This window comes from Condylostylus longicornis, unplaced genomic scaffold, assembly GCF_029603195.1.
Source record: "Condylostylus longicornis isolate FDR11 unplaced genomic scaffold, ASM2960319v2 ptg000163l, whole genome shotgun sequence".
Classification (NCBI taxonomy): Eukaryota; Metazoa; Arthropoda; class Insecta; order Diptera; family Dolichopodidae; genus Condylostylus; species Condylostylus longicornis.
In genome coordinates this window covers 2,527,008-2,546,731 of record NW_026578131.1, presented here as the reverse complement: position 1 = coordinate 2,546,731, position 19,724 = coordinate 2,527,008, and the positions used below count along the sequence as shown (strand labels likewise).

Genomic DNA, 19,724 nt, shown 5'->3' with positions numbered 1-19,724 from the left:
CACTTTCGTTTTAATCATTATCATCATGATCATTATCAATGACGCATTATACAAATTAATACATATGTACTTCCAAAAAAGACACACATAGAAATGCACATATTTTATAGAAAAATATATTACTATACCACCATACCTAAAATTATAAATAAAGAATTAAGAAGACAATTTTATAAGAAAAATATAATAAAAAATAGCAGTAATGTACGTTTCAAAGCCAATAAATTTTAAAAGGTTTATAAGAAAATACGGAAAGCTATTTAGAATATTGTTTTTAATTTTAAAATTTTTGCATTCTACTCTCAATTATTAAAGTTTTTTCATATAATATTTAAAATAACTTTATATAATACTCATAGCTACCGTATGAAATATTGAAGGAATTTTCTCAAAATCAATCTCACATTTAAATTCAAACTTATTTATTTTGATTTTGTTGTATTTTTTTATTCATACATCTCTACACATATCAATATATTATTTGATATTTTCAAAAATTCAAGTGAAATTTTCTTTAAAGACATCATTTAGAAATCTCAATGTTATTTTTTTTTTTGTTTTTTCAATAATTTAGTTATTTTATATCTTTTGATAATTTCCAAAATTTATTTCAATGTAAGTACAAACTACATGTGAATACATTTCTATATAACATTAGCAATAAAATAATGAAAAAAATAAATAAAGTTTCTCCAACCGTTTTACATTTTCTACGAAATAAATAGAAGGGAGATGAAAATTTTAATGAAATTTTTAACATATAAAATTTGGTCCGTACATACATACATATGTACACTTTACTTATGACAAATATAGAATTCATAATTTAATGATGATTTAAAAAGGTTAAACTTACAGAAAATTGTAAAGTTATTAAATAATATTGTAAAACAATTTATTAAAATGAAATTTTTTTAAATCATTTCGATAAATTATCATTTTATTTAAATCATACATTATAATTTTTCAATTTTTGCAAATTTTAAATATAATTGCACAATAACTTACAAGTAAGCAACCTACTTTAGATGGAGTACTCAACATCTGGAACCAATTTCCTTAATATTATCGCGGCATAAGTTTTAAAAATTTCAATTTACTTATTTATAAAAAAGTTTTTTAATTTAACAATATGGTTTGTATACACTACATTGAATGTGTATACAAATTTGTTAAGAACATGTAATTATGACGAAAAAAAAAACTATTTGAACAATATATTTTGCAATATATTACAAAAAGGGTAGATTTGAAGCTAAAATAGTTTGCAATAAAATTAATAAAATAGGTTTCGAAAATTTAACTTCTTAATTTAGCATACGTTCTTTAATAAAATTACCAATCATCAGTGATATTATTTAATACTAACTAGGTTTTAATTTAGGTTCAATATAAAATAACTAGAGAACGGAATATCCGAAACTAAAATACATTTTAAAATTTATATAACTAGCATAAAAAAGTTTATATGTTTTAATTTTGTACAAGATAAATTGAATTAAAAAAAAATTTTATCAAAAACTGCACTTCCCAAAGAAAAAAAATACGGTAAAAAAATAAGGTGAAAACAAAAAACACTTAGTGAATCCTTTCATTTAAGATACATTTAAAAAATGAGATATATTTTTTTAAGTAATGATTAATATTTTATATAGTATTTTAAATGAAACGATTTTTTCTTTTTAATTCACATTCTATATAAATTTTGTTTTGTTCAAAACATTAAAGTAAAAAATTTGAGTTTATTTTATTCGTAAAAAATTGTGGTCGCTTTTACATTTGAAGCAATAAACAAAATGTATAACATTTTAAAAATACAAAAAAAATTAATACTATAAATAATTTTCATGTACCATTTTATTATTTCGAGCCCTTGTATTACCTTTTAAAAATAACTAGTTTAACAAAATTATAATAAAAAAAATAACTTAAAATTTTAAAAATTAAGAATGTATTGTAAAAATATCTTGAAAAAAATGTATAAAACAAAATAAAAAGTTAAGATATATTTTCAATAAAGAACATACAATATGAATATTACTTTACACAAGCAAAATCATTATACCTTGTTTATTTCACATTTTTTATAAATGACAAAACAACTTCCATAAATGTAGATAAAAAAGATTTGGTAAAAGAAATCGTCTTAAAATAATTTTTAAATTTCAGCAAATGGTATGAAAACTGAAACAAAGCTCTTTAGTTATTTAGAATAGAGCATAAATTTAAATTTTAACAACTTGCATCAAAAATATAAAAGAACAATATAAATGCAGAATTCCATATATGTATATATTAAAAATGAAAAATTTTTGTACGCTATAACCTAAAATAGTCCGACTATTTCTTCAGTTTCTGTATTTAAATCGATATCATAAAAAGAGGGTCTAGTACTCAAACCAGGCATTTGCGAAATCTCGCCACACAACACAACTATAAAACCAGCTCCTGCAGATAAATACAAATCATTTACACTGAGTGTAAAGTCTTTTGGTGCACCTTTTATTGTGGGATCTCCGGTTAACGAATATGAAGTTTTTGCCATACAAATTGGAAGATTATCAAATCCCTATAAAAAGTTATTGTAATAAACGTAAAATGAGGTAAAAAATAATATAAAGGTAAAATAATAATACTTTTTCAGTTAAAAATGTAATTGATCTCTCAGCTTTTTCCGCTAACTCGATTTCCGCCGCTCCATACATTTCTGTAGCAATTTTTTTTATTTTATCTTTTAAAGGAATGTGCAAATCGTACAAATATTGGAATTTTTCAATATTTACGTCACAAGCTTTAATAACGGCTTCTGCCAGATCTACAGCTCCTTTCCCACCTTTTTTCCAACTATTTGAAGTGACAGCAGCAAAAGCTCCAAATTTAAGAGCAGCCCTTTTAATTAAATCATGTTCTGCCACCGTGTCATTTCTAAAATGAAAGATTTAATTTTTCAAAAAAAATGTTTATAGGAATAAATGCAAACAAGACAGTTAAAAATGAACTCACTCGTGTGAATTAATTGTTACAACGACTGAAACTCCATGCTTAACACTATTCTGTATATGCTGAGCTAAGTTTGGTAAGCCTTTTTCTAACAACTCTAAGTTTTCTTGAATATACACTGCTTTTAAAGGAGTACCAGCAATAACCGGTGGACCACCACCGTGCATTTTTAATGCTCGCACGGTACACACTAAAACCACAGCATTTGGAACCATTTTTGAAGCCCGACATTTTATGTTGAAAAATTTTTCCATACCAATATCGGAACCAAAGCCAGCTTCTGTGACAACGAAACCCTTTGGTCCGACCAACTTTAAAGCAATATTATCAGCGACAATCGATGAACATCCGTGCGCAATATTCGCAAAAGGTCCTGCATGCACTAACACTGGTGTACCTTCCAAAGTTTGCATCAGATTAGGTTTAATAGCGTCTTTGAGTAAAACACACATTGCGCCAGTTACACCAAGATCATCAGATGTAATTGGATCTCCTGCTTTACTAAAAGCTACAACAATTCTACCTAAACGTTCCTTCATATCACCAAGATCTCTAGCAAGGGCTAAAACTGCCATGACTTCACTGGCAACGGATATAGTAAACTGAGTTTTTCTGCTATAATTCTTTTCCGTAGGAGACTGCCCAACAGTTATTTCGCGCAGATAGCGATCATTTATATCAACGACTATAGTTAGAGTAAAATATAACATTGAAAAAATATTATTAAGGATCTGGAGATTTTTACAATTTTCGTTTTATATACCTCTGGACCACATAATGCTTTCTGGATCTATATCCAACCTAACAAATTTTTTGATTTCATTTTCATTTAAAGTATCTGGATCATATTTTATAATATTTAGTTTTTGTAAGCGCTTTATTTGAATTTTAGAGAATTCTCTTTTTCCATTCTTTAATGGTACTAAGCGATCGTATAAACCTTTGTCTGATTGTGTATTTTCATGAAAAATTCTATAAGTATATCACAAGCAGATGTAAAAAATTGATAAAGAAATACATATATGATTTTCGATCAAATACCTAATATGTAAAATAAAACAAGCTAATAAATTAGAGCAAATCTAATTACCTAGTATCCAATTGAGCCGCCAGAAGATTATTCGCTGCACTAACTGCGTGAATATCTCCTGTTAGATGCAAATTAAAATCTTCCATTGGAATAACTTGAGAAAATCCTCCGCCAGCAGCCCCACCTGAATAAAACAATTTTTAGTTTAATTAAAATGAACTAAAACTGCGGAGAACCTTTGATGCCAAAAGTAGGTCCTAATGACGGTTGTCTTAAACAAGCAATAGCATTTCGTCCTATGTGAGCGCAAAGTGCTTGGGAAAGACCAATAGTGGTTGTACTTTTACCTTCACCTAAAGGAGTTGGCGTTATCCTAAATTTAATATAAAGATTTTGAAAACGACTTTTTTGAAATAAAAATATAAATTAAAAATTATCACTACCCTGCAACAACAATGTATTTTCCATTTTCTCTAAATTTCAGTCTTTTGTAAGCCGATAAAGAAATTTTTGCCTTCTTGTTGCCATATAAATTAATTTCACTGGCTACAAGACCGATTTCTTTTGCCAAAGAAAATGCATCCTTCGGATTTTGAGAATTCGCTATTTTGATGTCGCTGGATTTTCAAAAATTATACTAGGCCGTAAAAATTTACCTGATGAAATTAATATTTTACCTTGGAACTGGTGTTATTGGGCAAATTTTTAACGGTGTTAAGGTCCATTTATCTTGTTGAAGCTCTTTTGCAACCTTTAAAGCTGATTGTACCGTATTTTTCATTAACATAGCAACAGTCATTGGGCCTACACCACCAGGTACAGGGGTTATAAATGATGCGATTGATTGTGCTTCCGAAAAACATACATCACCAACTAAACGTTTTCCAGATGTTTTTGTGTCATCTTGAATAATTTATACAAGTATGGTGAGGTATATGCAAAAACAATGTAGAAAAAGAAATAATATGTTAATATTAATATGTGTGAGTATTTAATAATAATATGCATATATTTCATATGTATATATATGTATGTACATATCAAATATTTGACTTATTGATAATCTTATGTTTACATGTTATAACGCATACATATTATAGCATTTGTTATCATTATCAATTTAACCTCTAACAAAGATTATCACTTATACATAAGTATCTATGTATATTAAACAAAACAAATTAAATGAAACTTACAAAATATTTTCATAAATTTTGACAAAAACTTTAGTCTTTTTTACTCTGAAAAATGTTTCCGATAAATGTTACTTATACGTATCTAAGCGATGGTAAGTAGCAATATACAATAAAGTCTTTACAAAATGAAAACCCCAAATCTCACAAGATTTAAAGAAAAGTTCTAGCACCAAAAAAATTGTACATCACTTAAAGGATAATACAAGTTAATTAACTTTAGATATATGTACATATATACGTGCACTCACAAATTTAAGAAATTGAACAATATGACACAATTAAAATAGAAATTATAAATGTATTTTAAAGATACATATTTGTGTAAATTCATTTTTCGAAGTTTGGCGATTAAAATATAAAGACACAAATTAATAGGACATTATCTATTAAAAAAAAAAATTAATTTAAATGTGTACTTATGTATATCCTTTTATCAATGTCTTCTCATTAATATATAAAAATTATTAATGTCTACACTAACGCACAATTGTTTTCCATTGTATATCTATGTACATAAAGAATTACCTGCAATAACATTGATGCCACAATCAATTACTACAACTCCAGGTTTCAGCCAACTGCCCCTCACCATTTCTGGCTGACCTATTGCAACAACCAAAATATCTGCTTTTTTAGTCTAAAAACATAATCATTAATACTTTATTTATAAATTATTATTGCTTATTATATTATTACACAGAATGTTTCGCATAAGGTGACAAATAATTTCAAGGGTGATTCTTTGATCGATGATTCTTTCCAGAAAAAAAATGTGTTGGTAGAGGATCAAATCTAATTGAGTTTGAGATCGGAAATAAAGAACAATCAATTAAGTATAAAACAAGCACCCGAGGTTTACTCTATGTCGCTTAGGATATCGTAGTTATAAGCATAAGTTCCGTAATTTAAAATATGGTACCTTTTTGCTTAACTAGCTATGGTATCTACATCTACTCTTTTGTTTAGCTATGGTATCTGCAAATACACCCGCCCACAAAATTTTTTACTGGAAATTTATCAAAGAATTGTCTCTGAAATTATTTGTCGCCTCGTGCGAAACACCCGGTTTAATATGTGTGAATATTAAAATGAATATTATATATGTAATATCAATAAAGTAGCCTAAATGTAAATTGAAATCATACCTCTTCTTCTAAATTTTGAGTTTTTGAGTGACAGACTGTAACTGTAGCATGTTCCCACCTAAAATATGATTTATATTTAAATATCCAAAAATTTAAACAAACCCAACGTCATTTTAGTTAGGCAATTTGAAGTATCTTTTAAAAGCAATGGTATTTATTCCCAATTCTATTAATTCTAAAAAAAGTATTTCTGTGATTTTTCACGTGTCATTATTGATTTTTTTATTGACGCTGATATAAAAACATCTAATAATGCGAAATAAAAACAAGAGGGGATGCTTTAGTTTTAATATGCTCTTACAAAAAATAGAATTATAGCAAAAAAATGATCATTCATACTTGTAAACGGATTATCAGTAAATATATCAACTAGTAAATCCTTCAAGTAATCTAATATAGAAGAATAGTACGTTATGCGCACACTATAAAATTTAAAAAATATCAGGTTAATTTAAAAAATATGTATATGTATGTGTCTGTTGTGCTTATTTATTTCTCGCCTAATACTTGTACAACAGAATTTATATTTTTAAAACGCGAATATTTTCCATCTTTACATAAAACGCGAAAATGTGTAGCATTTAATTACTTGGTGGTCAATTTAACGTCGATAAATTTACCGACAACCAAATTTTCATTTTGTTTTTAGCGATTAATTAAATTTTTGATCAAATTACCGACGGTCAATAAATTACAGCGATTAAATCATTTTAGCAGCTTTAGCCGAATCCCAATCCTGGTCATTAATATTAAAATAGTTACAATATACGAATAATATTAAAATATTAAAACAAAAATAAATAATTAAATAAAACTTTATAAAGTTTGTTTGGGATAATACTTTTTGAACAAAAATGAAAGAAAATGATGACGTTTTCATTTTCTCAATGTATAAAGTTTTTTTCAAGTTTTGTAAAGTAAAATTTACTGTTTTAAAAACTTAAAATCTTACAGCTGTCGAAACATATTATGTTTTTCTTGGTTATGTCAAAAAGTTTCATTTTAAAAAAAAAATTTCATCAACAATAATTTTTTTCCAAAACTTTCAAAATAAAAAAAAAGATTTTCAAATGGTTTTTTCTAAGTTTCACACTTTTATAATACAAAATCAAAATTTTCTGTTTTTGGCATAACCCAGAAATATTTATTTGATTTTAAATAATTAAATATGACGTTTATCACATACATATTTATAAAGTTTTTAAAAATTTTTTCAAATTTTCCGTCTGGTTCTTTTTTTAATAAAAGTTTTTTATCTTTTTGAGAGAAATTACGTCATTGTTTTTTCTTTTTAAAATTTTTTCAAGTTTTATCCCAGATAAACCTAATATTTCGATAACTTTCAATATATGTATGTGATAAAAAAAAGAAAAACCTACGGCAGGCACCACCCGCCAGTCGAACCAATGACTTAAGAAACTGAAGTATAATTCTATTTTGACTTCACGCAACAGTTCTAATACTCCACTAAACAGTGAAAAAGGCAAAAAAATGTTTAAATCATAAATAACTGTTTTAAAGCATAATAAATTATATTTTAAAGAGAAATATTATCATGATTTATTCAAAAATATGTTGTTTAGAAATTTTTATATATAGACAAGTGCCCTGGTATTTATAACGCCACCGCATTAAAAAGATTTTCCGTATTAATTCAATCGAGACAACTTCGATATAATTCGTATTTAGATAAAATACTTACTTCAATCGATTCAACTTCGATATAATTATATATTTAAATGAAATACTTACTTTAAGAGTTCAGCAACTGGTGTCCCTACAATCTTACTTCTACCAATCACAACTGCTTTCGAACCAGCAATTTCAATCCCAGTACTTTTTATTAATTCTAAGGAAAAGTAAAATTATATGTATACAAAAAATATTACAATATTATAATTTTATAAAACAACAAAGTATTATATTAGTACTTAATTTTTTTTTTAAATTTATACAAGCTAAATGATTTAAAGACATGATGTCAAACAAAACTTAATAGAATTCAACAAAAAATTGAGAAATTAAATTAAATATTTTATTATTTTAGTAAAAGCTATGTAATACCTATACATCCACTCGGAGTGCATGGGAGAAAACCATTTAAATTACCAACAGCTACACGTCCCTCATTAACAGTATGCAGACTAACAAAAAAAATAGATATTAACATCGAAATATATATACGCAGATAAACATGTATACATAATACGTACATAGATATATGTACCCAAAAATTCACAAAAGAATTAGAAGGTTTTGACAGCATACTTACCCATCAACGTCTTTTTCAGGTGAAACAGCATCAGTCACTAATATCGAATCAATTTTATTTTCACAATCCAAAGGCATTTGAACAATTATACCATGAACTTTAGGATCATTATTCAATTCGGATATCTATGTAAACAGACATAATAACAGATGTATATACATATATAAACATATACAAATAATATAAATATTTTTTTCTTTCTTACTTTAATTTAGCTGTAATATATGATATGTAGATAGAGGCACTTCCGAAATGCAGATTAAAAGTATGAATACAATTTACTACAATTTTACTATAGCATCGAAAAGATTTTATTAAAACGCCGCATTGTCAAAACAACTTGAACTTTAACACATTTTTCAATAAAAATTTTACAAAAAAGTTAAATATAAAGTAAGTTTTTTAACATTTAAATTATAATTAATTTAATGAATATTACCGACCGCATTGCATACAATTACATCCAAATTTTGGATGTCGAGTTTTCGGTGGAAACGCACTTCTCCATATAGGGAAACGCAAATAAACTATTTCAAGAGAAACGTCGATTTGTGTGTGCACACGTGTATCTCGAGTTCGGTTGTACTGATTTTAATGAAATTTAATATGTGAGTTTATGTTGGCTATGGCAAGGATCAGCTTTTGGGATATATCAGACATTGGAAACTATACTTCTTTGCGGGCCGATTTTACATTTTTACGCATATAAAGAGCAATTATCAACCAATTTCTTTGAAATTTATTATCTAAATTGAGGTGTTAAAATAATGAATCTATAAATTTTTTGAAAAGATCAACGCTCGGAAACTGAACTGGAGATCGATTTTACATTTTTTACCATATCTACGGAACGGATTAATGGAATTTCTTAAACTTTGATATTTGATTTCTGGTTACCGAAACTAACTAATAAACTTTTCAGGAAATTCGGGTGGCACAAAGTGAAATTTCACTAAGATATAAATTTACACTTTTCTAGGTATGTTAATTAACAGCTTGCTAATTTTCTTAAAACTGAAAGAAAGAGTTCAAAGGGCATTTTCTTGATTTTCTGTAACACTTTCACTAAACTAGTCCATACCATTACGGTCGGTTATGTGTTAATCTCATCAGATTTTTTAAATTGTAAAGCGCTTGTTATTTTGGCAAAGAGAAAAATAAGAATTGAAACTTTTTTCCTGTTTTTTGATGGAAAATAAATTAAAAAATATACACACAAATGATAATGATATTTATATGATACTTACGCACAAAACTCTAGAAACGATTATGCTATAAAACATAAACTCCTATAATATATATAAGATCAAGATGCCTGTGTATAAACACAAACTTTATATAAATTGCTGTACGTACATAATATTGTTATTTTTTTATATGCATGAACATAAGTATGTATTGATATGCACAATTACTCATTACATATCATGTAATATACATGCATACGTAATAATGTGTTATGCATAAGTAGTTAGTTAAATAATATAAATTTTCAAACAAAAATTTTAAACACAAATTTTCAGAAAAAATTAAAACAATTATTTAAAATTGAAATGCCAACGAAGTTGATGGTAATCTAAAGAAATTTATGTAAATTTACCTTTGCCAATAATCCTATTTCAGCAATATCACGAGGTAACTTCAACAATACTGCTTCTATTCCTTTGAAATTAATTGATTTGTATAATTTATTCAATCAGTTTAAAATCTTTTTTCTAACCTATTTCTCTGGCTGCTTTCAATTTCATTCTTATATAGACATTTGAGTCTTCTCTATCACCAACTTGAACAATAGTTAGCCCTGGTCGAAAAAAAGGTAGTTTTTTTGTAATATTTTCGACATCTTTCTGCAATTCTTCCTGAATTTTTCTAATAAAAAAAATTATCATCATTTAGCAAGAACGTTTTATAGAATTTTATATGTTAAAATTATATTTAAAATCATTAAACTTCAGTTTTCTTAACACACTTTTCCATTTCAATCTGACTTTAACCTGTTTTGCTAATGAATAAAATAAAAACTAATATCAACATGTATGTATGTATGTACATGCCTCTCTAATAAAACTTCGCTTAAACCGCAAAATACTTAAGTGTAATGTAGGTACTGTGTACATACGAGTAGTGTAGTAGATCCACATATAATTTATGTATATATACATATTATGTATAATATTCAGAGTTAAAAATCAAAGCGGCTTAAATCATACTCAAAGGTTTTTTAAATTTTATTTACTTATTTGCTCAATCTTAATTCTTATTTTTTAATAACTTGAAAAGTTCTCGAATTTTTATATTCCTTCTTAAGTTTTATAAAGGATGGGGCTCAAAAAATTTATATAAGAGTAGGAGCAAATTTATATTATGTATTTTAGTTACCAAAATTTCGACAAAGTCAAAGCTGATCGAAATATAATTTTTCAAAAACTAAAATAGAGTTTAATTTTATGAAAATGAAAATAAATTTTAATTTTAGATTAAAATAATATTTAAACCAAATTATTCACAATTTCAATATTCAAATTTGTTTCACATTTCCACTACGATAAATAAAGTGTAATATACTGTAGCGTAGTATAGTTGGATAACGAGTACTTATTGAAAGATTTTTTAATTTGCTGTACTATTACATGTACGGCAAAATTTATGGTACTATTTATATATTTAAAATCTAAGATTAAATTTACAACAGAGTATGATGACTGTTTTTATATTAGACTGAAATTTTCTGATATGGCTCAGATTTTACGTCAAAACTTAATAATTTTGTACAAAAATTGTAACCATAAGAAATCACCTGATTGCTGTTCCTAACTCTCACAAAAAACTAATTGTGGCCATTTTGTTTTTAGAATTGTAACAGTTTCAACGCAACTATGGTAGTCAATTTGTACTGAACCGAAATATTTCATTTGTAGATTACGAATAAAATTTTATATTGCTTGAATTTTCTATTATAATAATAAAATTTCAGTCATGCTGGTTTTCATACACTTGTAGAACCTTTACAATGTACTTAATACACTTAATTTATATGAATTTAGAAGAGGAAGAGAGGTATATAAACCAAAATAATGTAACTAAAAGAGAAATTGATAACCTACAGTTTTAAGGGATAGTTTTATGTTATAAACAATAATTTTTCTTTTACTCCTGAGCCTCGCATATCTGCCACTAGGCATTAAGTATTATATCCTACAACAGGAGCACTACTATTGACATTATGATTGAGTGACGTTGGTTTGATTACCGTACGACAGAAACAGAATATGAAAGGATTCGTTTGATTCGGACCAGTGTTGGGATATTAATATTTTTAATGCCAAACTTGACATATTGAAATTTTAGTTTTGCATTGTATAGCCTCTCATGAGTAGACAAAACTTTTGTATGGAGACGATTTTGACAACTCAACAGTGGCTTAAAGTCTATTCTCGCAGTTCTTTTTGAAATTCAACTCTATAGAGAAAGTATAACTCCGTGCCTGTGTAAGGCAGACGCATTATTAAATAAGATTTGAAAAGCTCAGAGTAATGGATTTCGCATAAATATCTACAATATTTGTAATCTGTTCTGATTTTAGAATCATATAACTTTAAGTTCGGGAAATTTCAAATTCTAACTTTTAATTTTTAAAAAACGCTAATTTTCTGGGTGACGCAATATTCAATTTATCTCCAATTTTACGATATGTATAAAACAGCATTACTGTTTTAGAAAATGCGGTTTTTTTTGTTAGAAACGGAAACAAAATAAATTTTTGTATTGATTTGATAAATTCGTATTTTTTATTTTGTAAAGCAGTATTAATGAATAAAAAAAATGGCCTTTTGGATGGTAAAAAGTGAGCCTGAAGAATATTCCATTAATAAAATGAAAGAAGAACAAATTGGAAAGTGGGATGGTGTTAAAAACTATCAAGCTCAGAAATACATGAAAACCATGAAGGTAGGGGATCAAGCATTGTTTTATCATACAGGTAAAGAGAGAGCTGTTGTTGGTATCGTTAAAGTTTTTAAGGAATACTATTACGACGATGACCCGAAATTTGGCTTGGTAGATTTCGAGTTTTATAAAATTTTCAATAAAAAAGTCAACCTACGAGATATTAAAGTAAACTCACATTTGACGAACATGACAATAATAAAGCAACCACGTCTCTCGATTTCTTCTATATCTGAAGAAGAATTTAATGAAATAGTACGTTTAAGTGAAATTGACTAAATAAATAAATATACTATGTGTCAAAAGTTTTATTATTATGCTCTGTATTAATAAGAACTTATACAAATTAAAATAAGGAAACTAGTTTATAATAAACTCACTTTGCTTTTTCACTTCCCGAAATTAAATTTCCAACTGGCATCTTGTTTATTTAAGATTTCTAGTTAATCCAAAGAACCCGTCTTTTCGAAATGCAAATTGATACTAGAAATTTTAGTTAAAGTAAAGCAGCCAACATTCAAAATAATTTTACAAATCTGTTATCATATAAAGGGCAAAAGTTAAATTATGTACAGATTTGTGAAGCAGCGCATATGAAATATATCTATGTATGTACATACATTGCTATATATTCGTACCGAATGAAAAATGTTTATTATATATTCTTATACGTTTATTATATAATCTATGCAAGGCAATCATTTTTGTGTTACACAAACAAATACATCTATTGGCCTTAAAAAGACATTGTAATAGAAATTGGAACTAGATTTCATAGCTTTTATAAATTTTATTTTAGAGCAATTTCATGTGGAATTTGTACTCAGATGGAATTTAAGTTTCTTCATTACCTTTAATTGATAATTTCAAAAGACTTTTTCCGAAGCTCGCAATTTAGCAGATCTACTTCTTGGATTCCAATTTATTTCATCCTCATTGGGTTTAATTACATGCTTATGAAGTTGTTTCCATTTTCTTTTTAAAATATGTTCTAAAATCTCATTATCATAAAAAAAATCATGACTGGAATATTTTAGTGCATCAATTTTATATTTTTTGTTTTGCAAAATCGAACTCTGCAAGTGACGTTTGACTATAGTGTCTTCTAAAGAATGAAAAGTTAGTGTAACCAATCTGCCGTTTAACTTTAATAATTTGTAAGCTAATTTGATACCAAAATTAATTTCATTCAATTCGTTGTTAACAAATATTCTAAGAGCTTGAAAAGTTTTTGTTGCCGAATGAGCTGGTCTCAACAATTTGTCTACTCGATTACAATTGTCGTTAAAACAACTTTCTACCAAGTCAGCCAATTGTTTGGTTGTGTTTATTTTAAACAACGAACGAGCACTAACAATGCTTCGTGCAATTTTCTTTGCCTGTTTCTCTTCACCATATATTTTTAGTATCTTAATTAAATCAACTTCGTCAATTTTTGATAGAATTTCACCGGCTGTTAACTGATTTGGATCAACATTATTCATTCGCATATCTAGCGGCCCATTTTTAGATATTGAAAATCCTCTTTCAGCTTTATCGAATTGCATTGAAGAACAACCAAAATCAAATAAAATACCATCAACTAATATATTTTCTTCCCCCATTGATTTAAGTATTAATGGCAAATCTGAAAATTTTCCAAGAAGAGGAATTACTTGACCAGGATGCTCCTTTTGAAGAGTTTTTGCATAATTGTAAGAAATCGGATCACAATCAAGTGCATAAATTTTAACATTTTCAAACCGCTTCAAAATTTCTTTACTATGACCGCCAGCACCAAATGTCATGTCAATTATCGTCTTATTTGGGCCTGGAAGTAAGTATTGTGTAACTGTTTGAAATAAAACTGGGACATGCGGAATCAATGAAGTTTTTTCCAATATTTGCAAGGATTTCTGAACAGCATTGCAATAATTTAATTTAAATAAGAGGTTTGAATAATTGCTAATCGTCTTATTAAACATTTTATTTCGAAAATATTCCTTTTTCTTCGTTCATAAGTTTAAGAAAATCGGATGACAAAACTTGTTTACACTGTGAGGCATCTAAGCCGGTAGCCGATGAATTGTAAATTCTTTTGTATTTGTTACCGTAAGTATTCTTTGACAACCTTTCAAGCGAATCCAACTGGTTCTTATAAAAACTTAATGATTCTTTTGGAACTACTGTCGGATCAGCAAGTATTTGTAAATGTTGTCGAATTCTTTCTGCGAGGTCCCTAAAAATATCGAATTTTTAAAAACTAAATTTAATGAAGAAAACAATATTTTTCAACCTTCCAGGCTTGGTTTTATCAATGGGCCACTTTTCTAATATTTTAATATATCTTTGGTAATTAGTGGGCATTTCCTTTTTGCGATAGCTTTCTCGATTAATTACAACCTTTTCATTTTTAAGGGTTATTAAAAGTTTGTTAATTTATACATGTACAAAATTGATAATTTATATAATTATTCCTTACTGAATTTTTGCCTCAAATTACATAAGAGTTTTGCTTAATTACACAATTAATTATTTTGTAATTATAAGATATCCTTGATTTACTACAATTGTAAAAAAATGAAAATATAAAAAGAAACATTTAAAATGAATAATTTTAATCAGGTTTTAAATAAAATTATTGCACCAGTAAATACCATGCGAATTGTAATGATAATAGCAAAAAAACAAAGTTAAATCCAAAAACTGGTACAAAACCTAACATATATTTGTCAAAACAAAACATTAAGGTGAGTTTACAGTACAAATTATGACGTTGAATTTTTCAAATTCAAGACTATCCATCACATAAATTTTAACGCAGATCGTAATATCAGGAAGTTTTTTTAGTCATGGGTTTTTAAAGAAAAGCAAACAAAACTTAAAGTATGTATGTGTATGCATAATATAAAATAATACAAAGTTTCGCATAACAAACAATGAAAGACAAAATGCAGCACGTATTCGAGAAAATTTTTTTCAACGGAAGTCCATTCACTTTTTTCACTGATTTCACATAAAATCCTTTCATTAACGTTCTGTAATGCATTCAAGAAAAAACTAAAGTGCACGGATAAGTGCTGAATTTGAGTAGACGCGTTATTCGCTTTGAAAGAAAAATATTTACCTCGTTTATATGCCAATTTGAGTACACGATTTTAAATAATCTTGATATATTCATTAATCTTGAAAAATTCAAGTTGCGTTTATATGCAGCTTGAAGCCATCTTCGAGCTCATATGAACGATATTTGACTTAAAATTTTTAAGTCAAGTCGACCCAAGAAAGTTGTTAGTTTGACTTAAAAATCGACTACATATACATGGTTTGAAAGATTGAAAATAACAAATTGATATATAATTGATCAACTGTTGAACGATTTGCAGTCCTTTAGGCCTCGTAGGATTGTCGCTGACAAAGTATTTATCAATCAGCTCGTTTCGGGAGCCGTTGTGGCTCCTTCTTTGTTGGGACAGATGTCTATTAGGGATAACGTAAGGAATCTTAGATCTGTTGAATTGTACAATGTTCTCTATCGCTCTACTGATTATGGCAGGAATGAGCCGGTAACTAGAATGTTGCGTTCTGTTATTTCTAATTCTTTGGTATTTGATGCTGCCACTAGTAAGGGTGCTACTAAATCTAGACTTTTGTGTAACTTAAATTTGTAGTAATATTTTTGTTTTTTCTTCTTTTTCTTTCTCGTCTTTATTTATATAAATTATTTATTTTGTTTTACTTTTTTCTCTCTTTTCTTGCCTGTTGGTCGGTATGTTATTAGTATTTATGTTTTTTGTTGTTATTATTATTTTTAAGTTGCACTCGTCATTTTATTTTACTTGCCTTTTTTCTGTTCCCTTTTTTAACCTAGATATTCCGCTCTTTTCCCCTTCCTTTCTTATAAATGATGACCCTGTTGCTTGGTAACTGATAGTTGCTTAGTTGCGAATAAATTACGTTCTTATCTGCGGCTTTTGGCGATATGCTTAATGCTTGATCTAAGCAATGGACGTCTGATATTATAATGCTTGTCAGCTGTCAAACTTAAATCGATTTGAAATATTAATACGTTTGTCTGGTATAAGAAAGTTTTTAGAAACTTAAAAACTTTAAAAATATGTAATAAAATTCAAATTTTTTTTTTATGTTCTTTATTACATTTCATGTTATTACTAACATTTCAAATCAAATAAGTAACATTTTTTGATTAACTTGAGCAAAGCTTCAAGTAAAGTAACGTTTATATGACAATAAAATGGTTTTGAATTACCCTTAAAAGGTAATAAAAAAGGTAATCGTTTCAAGGAATTTAAATGAACAATATTGAAATTAATGCCGAAAATCGTACTAGATTCGAATTTCCAATATAAGCGTACAGCTTTGAAATTAAAAAATCAATATTTAATAAATGGTTTTGGCGTTTTATAAACGTCTATCATATATTTTTGTAACAATAAATGTATACTGCCGCGTAATGCAATTTTTGCATGCCGTCCTTGCAACCATTTTAATACTCCACACGAATTAAGGACCTCTAGATAAGTTTATTTTATGACATTATCTCAATCGTCGAAGAACCCAACAAAAACATGCACATAATTGCAATTTTTGATTGAAGGTGCCAAACCGCTTTATGCAGAAAATCGTATACATTTCTGATTTTGAATTTTTTTCGCTGTTGTAATTTAGTTCCAAATTCAAATAAATTCAAGAATAACCAATTACTATCACGCACAATAATGCCAACAAACGACAAAATCCAATGATGTTTATCACAACTCTGTGCGAAACAAAATTTGAAATCACAAACAATCCATTTTGAAAGTTTGTTAATCAGTTGATTTTAAAAATTGTTTTTAATTTGACTTATTGATGGCAAAAATTTATGTTGTCATTTTGCATATCTATATTCTTGCCAGGAATCAAGGTAGGGTTGGCATTCTGACAGTGACAAATTGTGGAGTTGCGGTGATTGAATAATAAAAATTTTTTAAGAAAATCTGGGAAAAATATTCTTTAAATTTAAAATAAAATGTCGGGAATAATATTCCTTTCATCGAGGCGTCTTCAACCAAAAAATTTTTTAAAACTTGGAGCTCTTACTTCAGATTTATTAGAGGTAGTTTTTGATTATTTAAGAAAAGTTAAAAACATGTTATGTAATGTAACATGAAATATCCTCCTCAGAAACTACCCAATTTTCATAAAATCATACCTTTTATTTTATAAATCAACAGAGTAAATTGATTCCTCTGCAAAGGAACCAGAAATATTTAATAAACTGTGTTCAAGCTTATTCTTCATCATGCAGCGACGTTTTTTTGAGGTGGTATGTAATCAAAATCAATAAAATTAAATTAAAACTCAACTTGTTTGATTTTAGTAACACAAATCACATTCTAAATATTGAAAGAGGATTACACACGACTTTCAAATTATACCAAACAGAAACAGTTAATGTACCCCCTTTTGCTGATTCAGTATCAGAAGGCGATGTCAAGTAAGCAATGGATTCTTACAATATTTTCATATGATTATAAATTGTGTTTATAATTAATATTTAAGGTTTACGTGTAAAGTAGGAGACTACGTTAAGACAGACGACGTTGTTATGGAAATCGAAACGGATAAAACAACTGTTGGTGTGCCAGCACCATTTGGAGGTGTAATAGAAGAAATATTAGTGAAAGATGGGGATACCGTTAAGGCTGGTCAGGCATTGTTTAAATTGAAAAAGGCAGAAGGCGGAGCTGCACACGCACCTGCAGCAAAACCAGCAACTACTACTCCGCCACCACCACCACCACCTCCAACTCCGTCACCGGCTTCTAAACCACCATCTCCACCAAAAGTTGCAACACCATCACCACCCACACCACCACCACCGGCTGCTATGCCGCCACCACCAAAACCTGCTGCACCTTCGGCTAAAATACCAACTACTGCTGCTCGTCCAGTTGGAGCTGAACCACAAGTTAAAGTTCGTAACAAAAATTTTTCACTTGCTAAAAAAAACTAAATAGTTTATCTTTTAGTTGCCTCCATCAGATTATTCAAAAGAAATTACTGGTACGCGAACTGAGCAACGTGTTAAGATGAGCCGTATGAGGTTGAAAGTAGGAGCCCGTTTAAAAGAAGCACAAAATGTGAATGCTATGTTAACAACATTTAACGAAATTGATATGAGGTATAACAAAATATTAAACATCAAAATTGGAAACTATATATACGGCTATTTTCAGCGCTGCAATGGAATTTAGAAAATCTAAATTAGATGCTTTTGTTAAAAAATACGGTATTAAAATAGGTTTTATGTCTATATTTACAAAAGCTTCCGCTTATGCTCTTCAAGATCAACCTGTAGTAAATGCCGTTATTGATGGAAACGTAAAATTTGTACTATCCTAATCTGAATTTCTTTTGAAAGTCGTTTTATTTTAAGGATATTGTTTATCGAGATTATGTTGATATTTCTGTAGCTGTTGCAACTCCTAAAGGTTTGGTAGTTCCAGTTTTGAGAAATGTTGAAGGCATGAATTATGCCGATATAGAAATAGCTATGGCAGCTATTGCTGAAAAAGCTAGGAAAGGTGCTATTGCTGTTGAAGACATGGATGGAGGAACATTCACGATTAGCAATGGCGGTGTGTTTGGCTCGTTATTAGGCACCCCTATTATCAACCCTCCACAAAGCGCAATATTAGGAATGCATGGAATTTTTGAAAGACCGATCGCGGTGAAAGGACAGGTACATTTGAAATCTAATTTGTAATATTCGTTTTACCTAGGTACCTTTTTGCTAAATTCAAATCTTTATTTAGGTTGTGATTCGCCCAATGATGTATGTTGCTTTGACTTACGATCACCGCTTAATTGATGGTCGCGAGGCTGTAACATTCTTACGAAAAATCAAAGAAGCCGTAGAGGATCCTAGAATAATGTTAGCTGGTCTATAAAATCTAATGTTTATTTATAAACCAAAATTAAAATAAACACACAAGAAAATGTTTTTATGTATATTCTTTTTTGTTCAAGTGGATTAATTTGTATTCTATTTTATAAAAAAAAATAAAGAAAAACTTTAGGATGAAATGAAATTTCCGTAAAACAAAAGAGGTACTACTTGTTTACTTGCCAATGATCAATTACAACAAAAA

General features: G+C 28.1%; 5 protein-coding genes across 7 annotated transcripts; 2 read left to right on the top strand and 3 right to left on the bottom strand.

Annotated features, from left to right (window-relative positions):
• Positions 1–1,609: 1,609 nt before the first annotated feature.
• On the bottom strand, positions 1,610–13,098 carry LOC129616128 (C-1-tetrahydrofolate synthase, cytoplasmic). Of its 2 annotated transcripts, none has more exons than XM_055531597.1 (16): positions 12,969–13,098; positions 10,364–10,512; positions 10,244–10,305; positions 8,644–8,768; positions 8,436–8,515; positions 8,124–8,220; positions 6,372–6,429; positions 5,752–5,863; positions 4,708–4,933; positions 4,474–4,647; positions 4,267–4,403; positions 4,091–4,214; positions 3,764–3,972; positions 3,004–3,685; positions 2,637–2,925; positions 1,610–2,569 (listed from the first exon to the last, which is right to left on the bottom strand). In XM_055531597.1, the coding sequence occupies exons 1-16, from the start codon at positions 13,007–13,009 to the stop codon at positions 2,327–2,329; spliced, it is 2,808 nt and encodes a 935-aa protein (XP_055387572.1). In that variant the 5' UTR covers positions 13,010–13,098; the 3' UTR covers positions 1,610–2,326. The 2 variants fall into 2 exon arrangements, with proteins under 2 accessions (XP_055387572.1, XP_055387573.1); XM_055531598.1 differs by lacking the exon at positions 12,969–13,098 and adding an exon at positions 10,613–10,728.
• On the top strand, positions 12,010–12,893 carry LOC129616130 (thymocyte nuclear protein 1-like). The gene is made up of 2 exons (XM_055531600.1): positions 12,010–12,173; positions 12,227–12,893. Exon 2 carries the CDS (start codon positions 12,466–12,468, stop codon positions 12,865–12,867), a length of 402 nt encoding a protein of 133 aa, XP_055387575.1. The 5' UTR covers positions 12,010–12,173; positions 12,227–12,465; the 3' UTR covers positions 12,868–12,893.
• LOC129616129 (probable methyltransferase-like protein 15 homolog) lies at positions 12,882–14,552 on the bottom strand. The gene has a single exon (XM_055531599.1). It carries the CDS (start codon positions 14,550–14,552, stop codon positions 13,455–13,457), a length of 1,098 nt encoding a protein of 365 aa, XP_055387574.1. The 3' UTR covers positions 12,882–13,454.
• Position 14,553: 1 nt separating this feature from the next.
• On the bottom strand, positions 14,554–15,276 carry LOC129616131 (ubiquinol-cytochrome-c reductase complex assembly factor 2). Of its 2 annotated transcripts, none has more exons than XM_055531601.1 (4): positions 15,225–15,276; positions 15,050–15,131; positions 14,864–14,970; positions 14,554–14,806 (listed from the first exon to the last, which is right to left on the bottom strand). In XM_055531601.1, the coding sequence occupies exons 3-4, from the start codon at positions 14,932–14,934 to the stop codon at positions 14,554–14,556; spliced, it is 324 nt and encodes a 107-aa protein (XP_055387576.1). In that variant the 5' UTR covers positions 14,935–14,970; positions 15,050–15,131; positions 15,225–15,276. The 2 variants fall into 2 exon arrangements, with proteins under 2 accessions (XP_055387576.1, XP_055387577.1); XM_055531602.1 differs by having other exon boundaries at positions 15,215–15,232.
• Positions 15,277–17,488: 2,212 nt separating this feature from the next.
• LOC129616201 (dihydrolipoyllysine-residue succinyltransferase component of 2-oxoglutarate dehydrogenase complex, mitochondrial) lies at positions 17,489–19,584 on the top strand. The gene is made up of 8 exons (XM_055531705.1): positions 17,489–17,686; positions 17,805–17,896; positions 17,951–18,067; positions 18,133–18,547; positions 18,603–18,754; positions 18,810–18,954; positions 19,010–19,315; positions 19,389–19,584. Exons 1-8 carry the CDS (start codon positions 17,600–17,602, stop codon positions 19,521–19,523), a joined length of 1,449 nt encoding a protein of 482 aa, XP_055387680.1. The 5' UTR covers positions 17,489–17,599; the 3' UTR covers positions 19,524–19,584.
• Positions 19,585–19,724: the final 140 nt, after the last annotated feature.

Bases quoted from the DNA above. Each gene is read 5' to 3' on its own strand.
- LOC129616130 (XM_055531600.1), top strand. From the start codon at position 12,466: ATGGCCTTTTGGATGGTAAAAAGTGAGCCTGAAGAATATTCCATTAAT.
- LOC129616128 (XM_055531597.1), bottom strand. From the start codon at position 13,009: ATGCCAGTTGGAAATTTAATTTCGGGAAGTGAAAAAGCAAA. The intron at 8,221-8,435 runs GTATTACATAGC...ACTTTTCCTTAG, and splicing joins CACTCCGAGTGGATGTATAG to AATTAATAAAAAGTACTGGG. The intron at 6,430-8,123 runs GTAAGTATTTCA...ATCATATTTTAG, and splicing joins CCAGTTGCTGAACTCTTAAA to GTGGGAACATGCTACAGTTA.
- LOC129616129 (XM_055531599.1), bottom strand. From the start codon at position 14,552: ATGTTTAATAAGACGATTAGCAATTATTCAAACCTCTTATTTAAATTA.
- LOC129616131 (XM_055531601.1), bottom strand. From the start codon at position 14,934: ATGCCCACTAATTACCAAAGATATATTAAAATATTAGAAAAGTGGCCC. The intron at 14,807-14,863 runs GTTGAAAAATAT...CGATATTTTTAG, and splicing joins GATAAAACCAAGCCTGGAAG to GGACCTCGCAGAAAGAATTC.
- LOC129616201 (XM_055531705.1), top strand. From the start codon at position 17,600: ATGTCGGGAATAATATTCCTTTCATCGAGGCGTCTTCAACCAAAAAAT. The intron at 17,687-17,804 runs GTAGTTTTTGAT...ATAAATCAACAG, and splicing joins TTACTTCAGATTTATTAGAG to AGTAAATTGATTCCTCTGCA. The intron at 18,755-18,809 runs GTATAACAAAAT...GGCTATTTTCAG, and splicing joins TTTAACGAAATTGATATGAG to CGCTGCAATGGAATTTAGAA.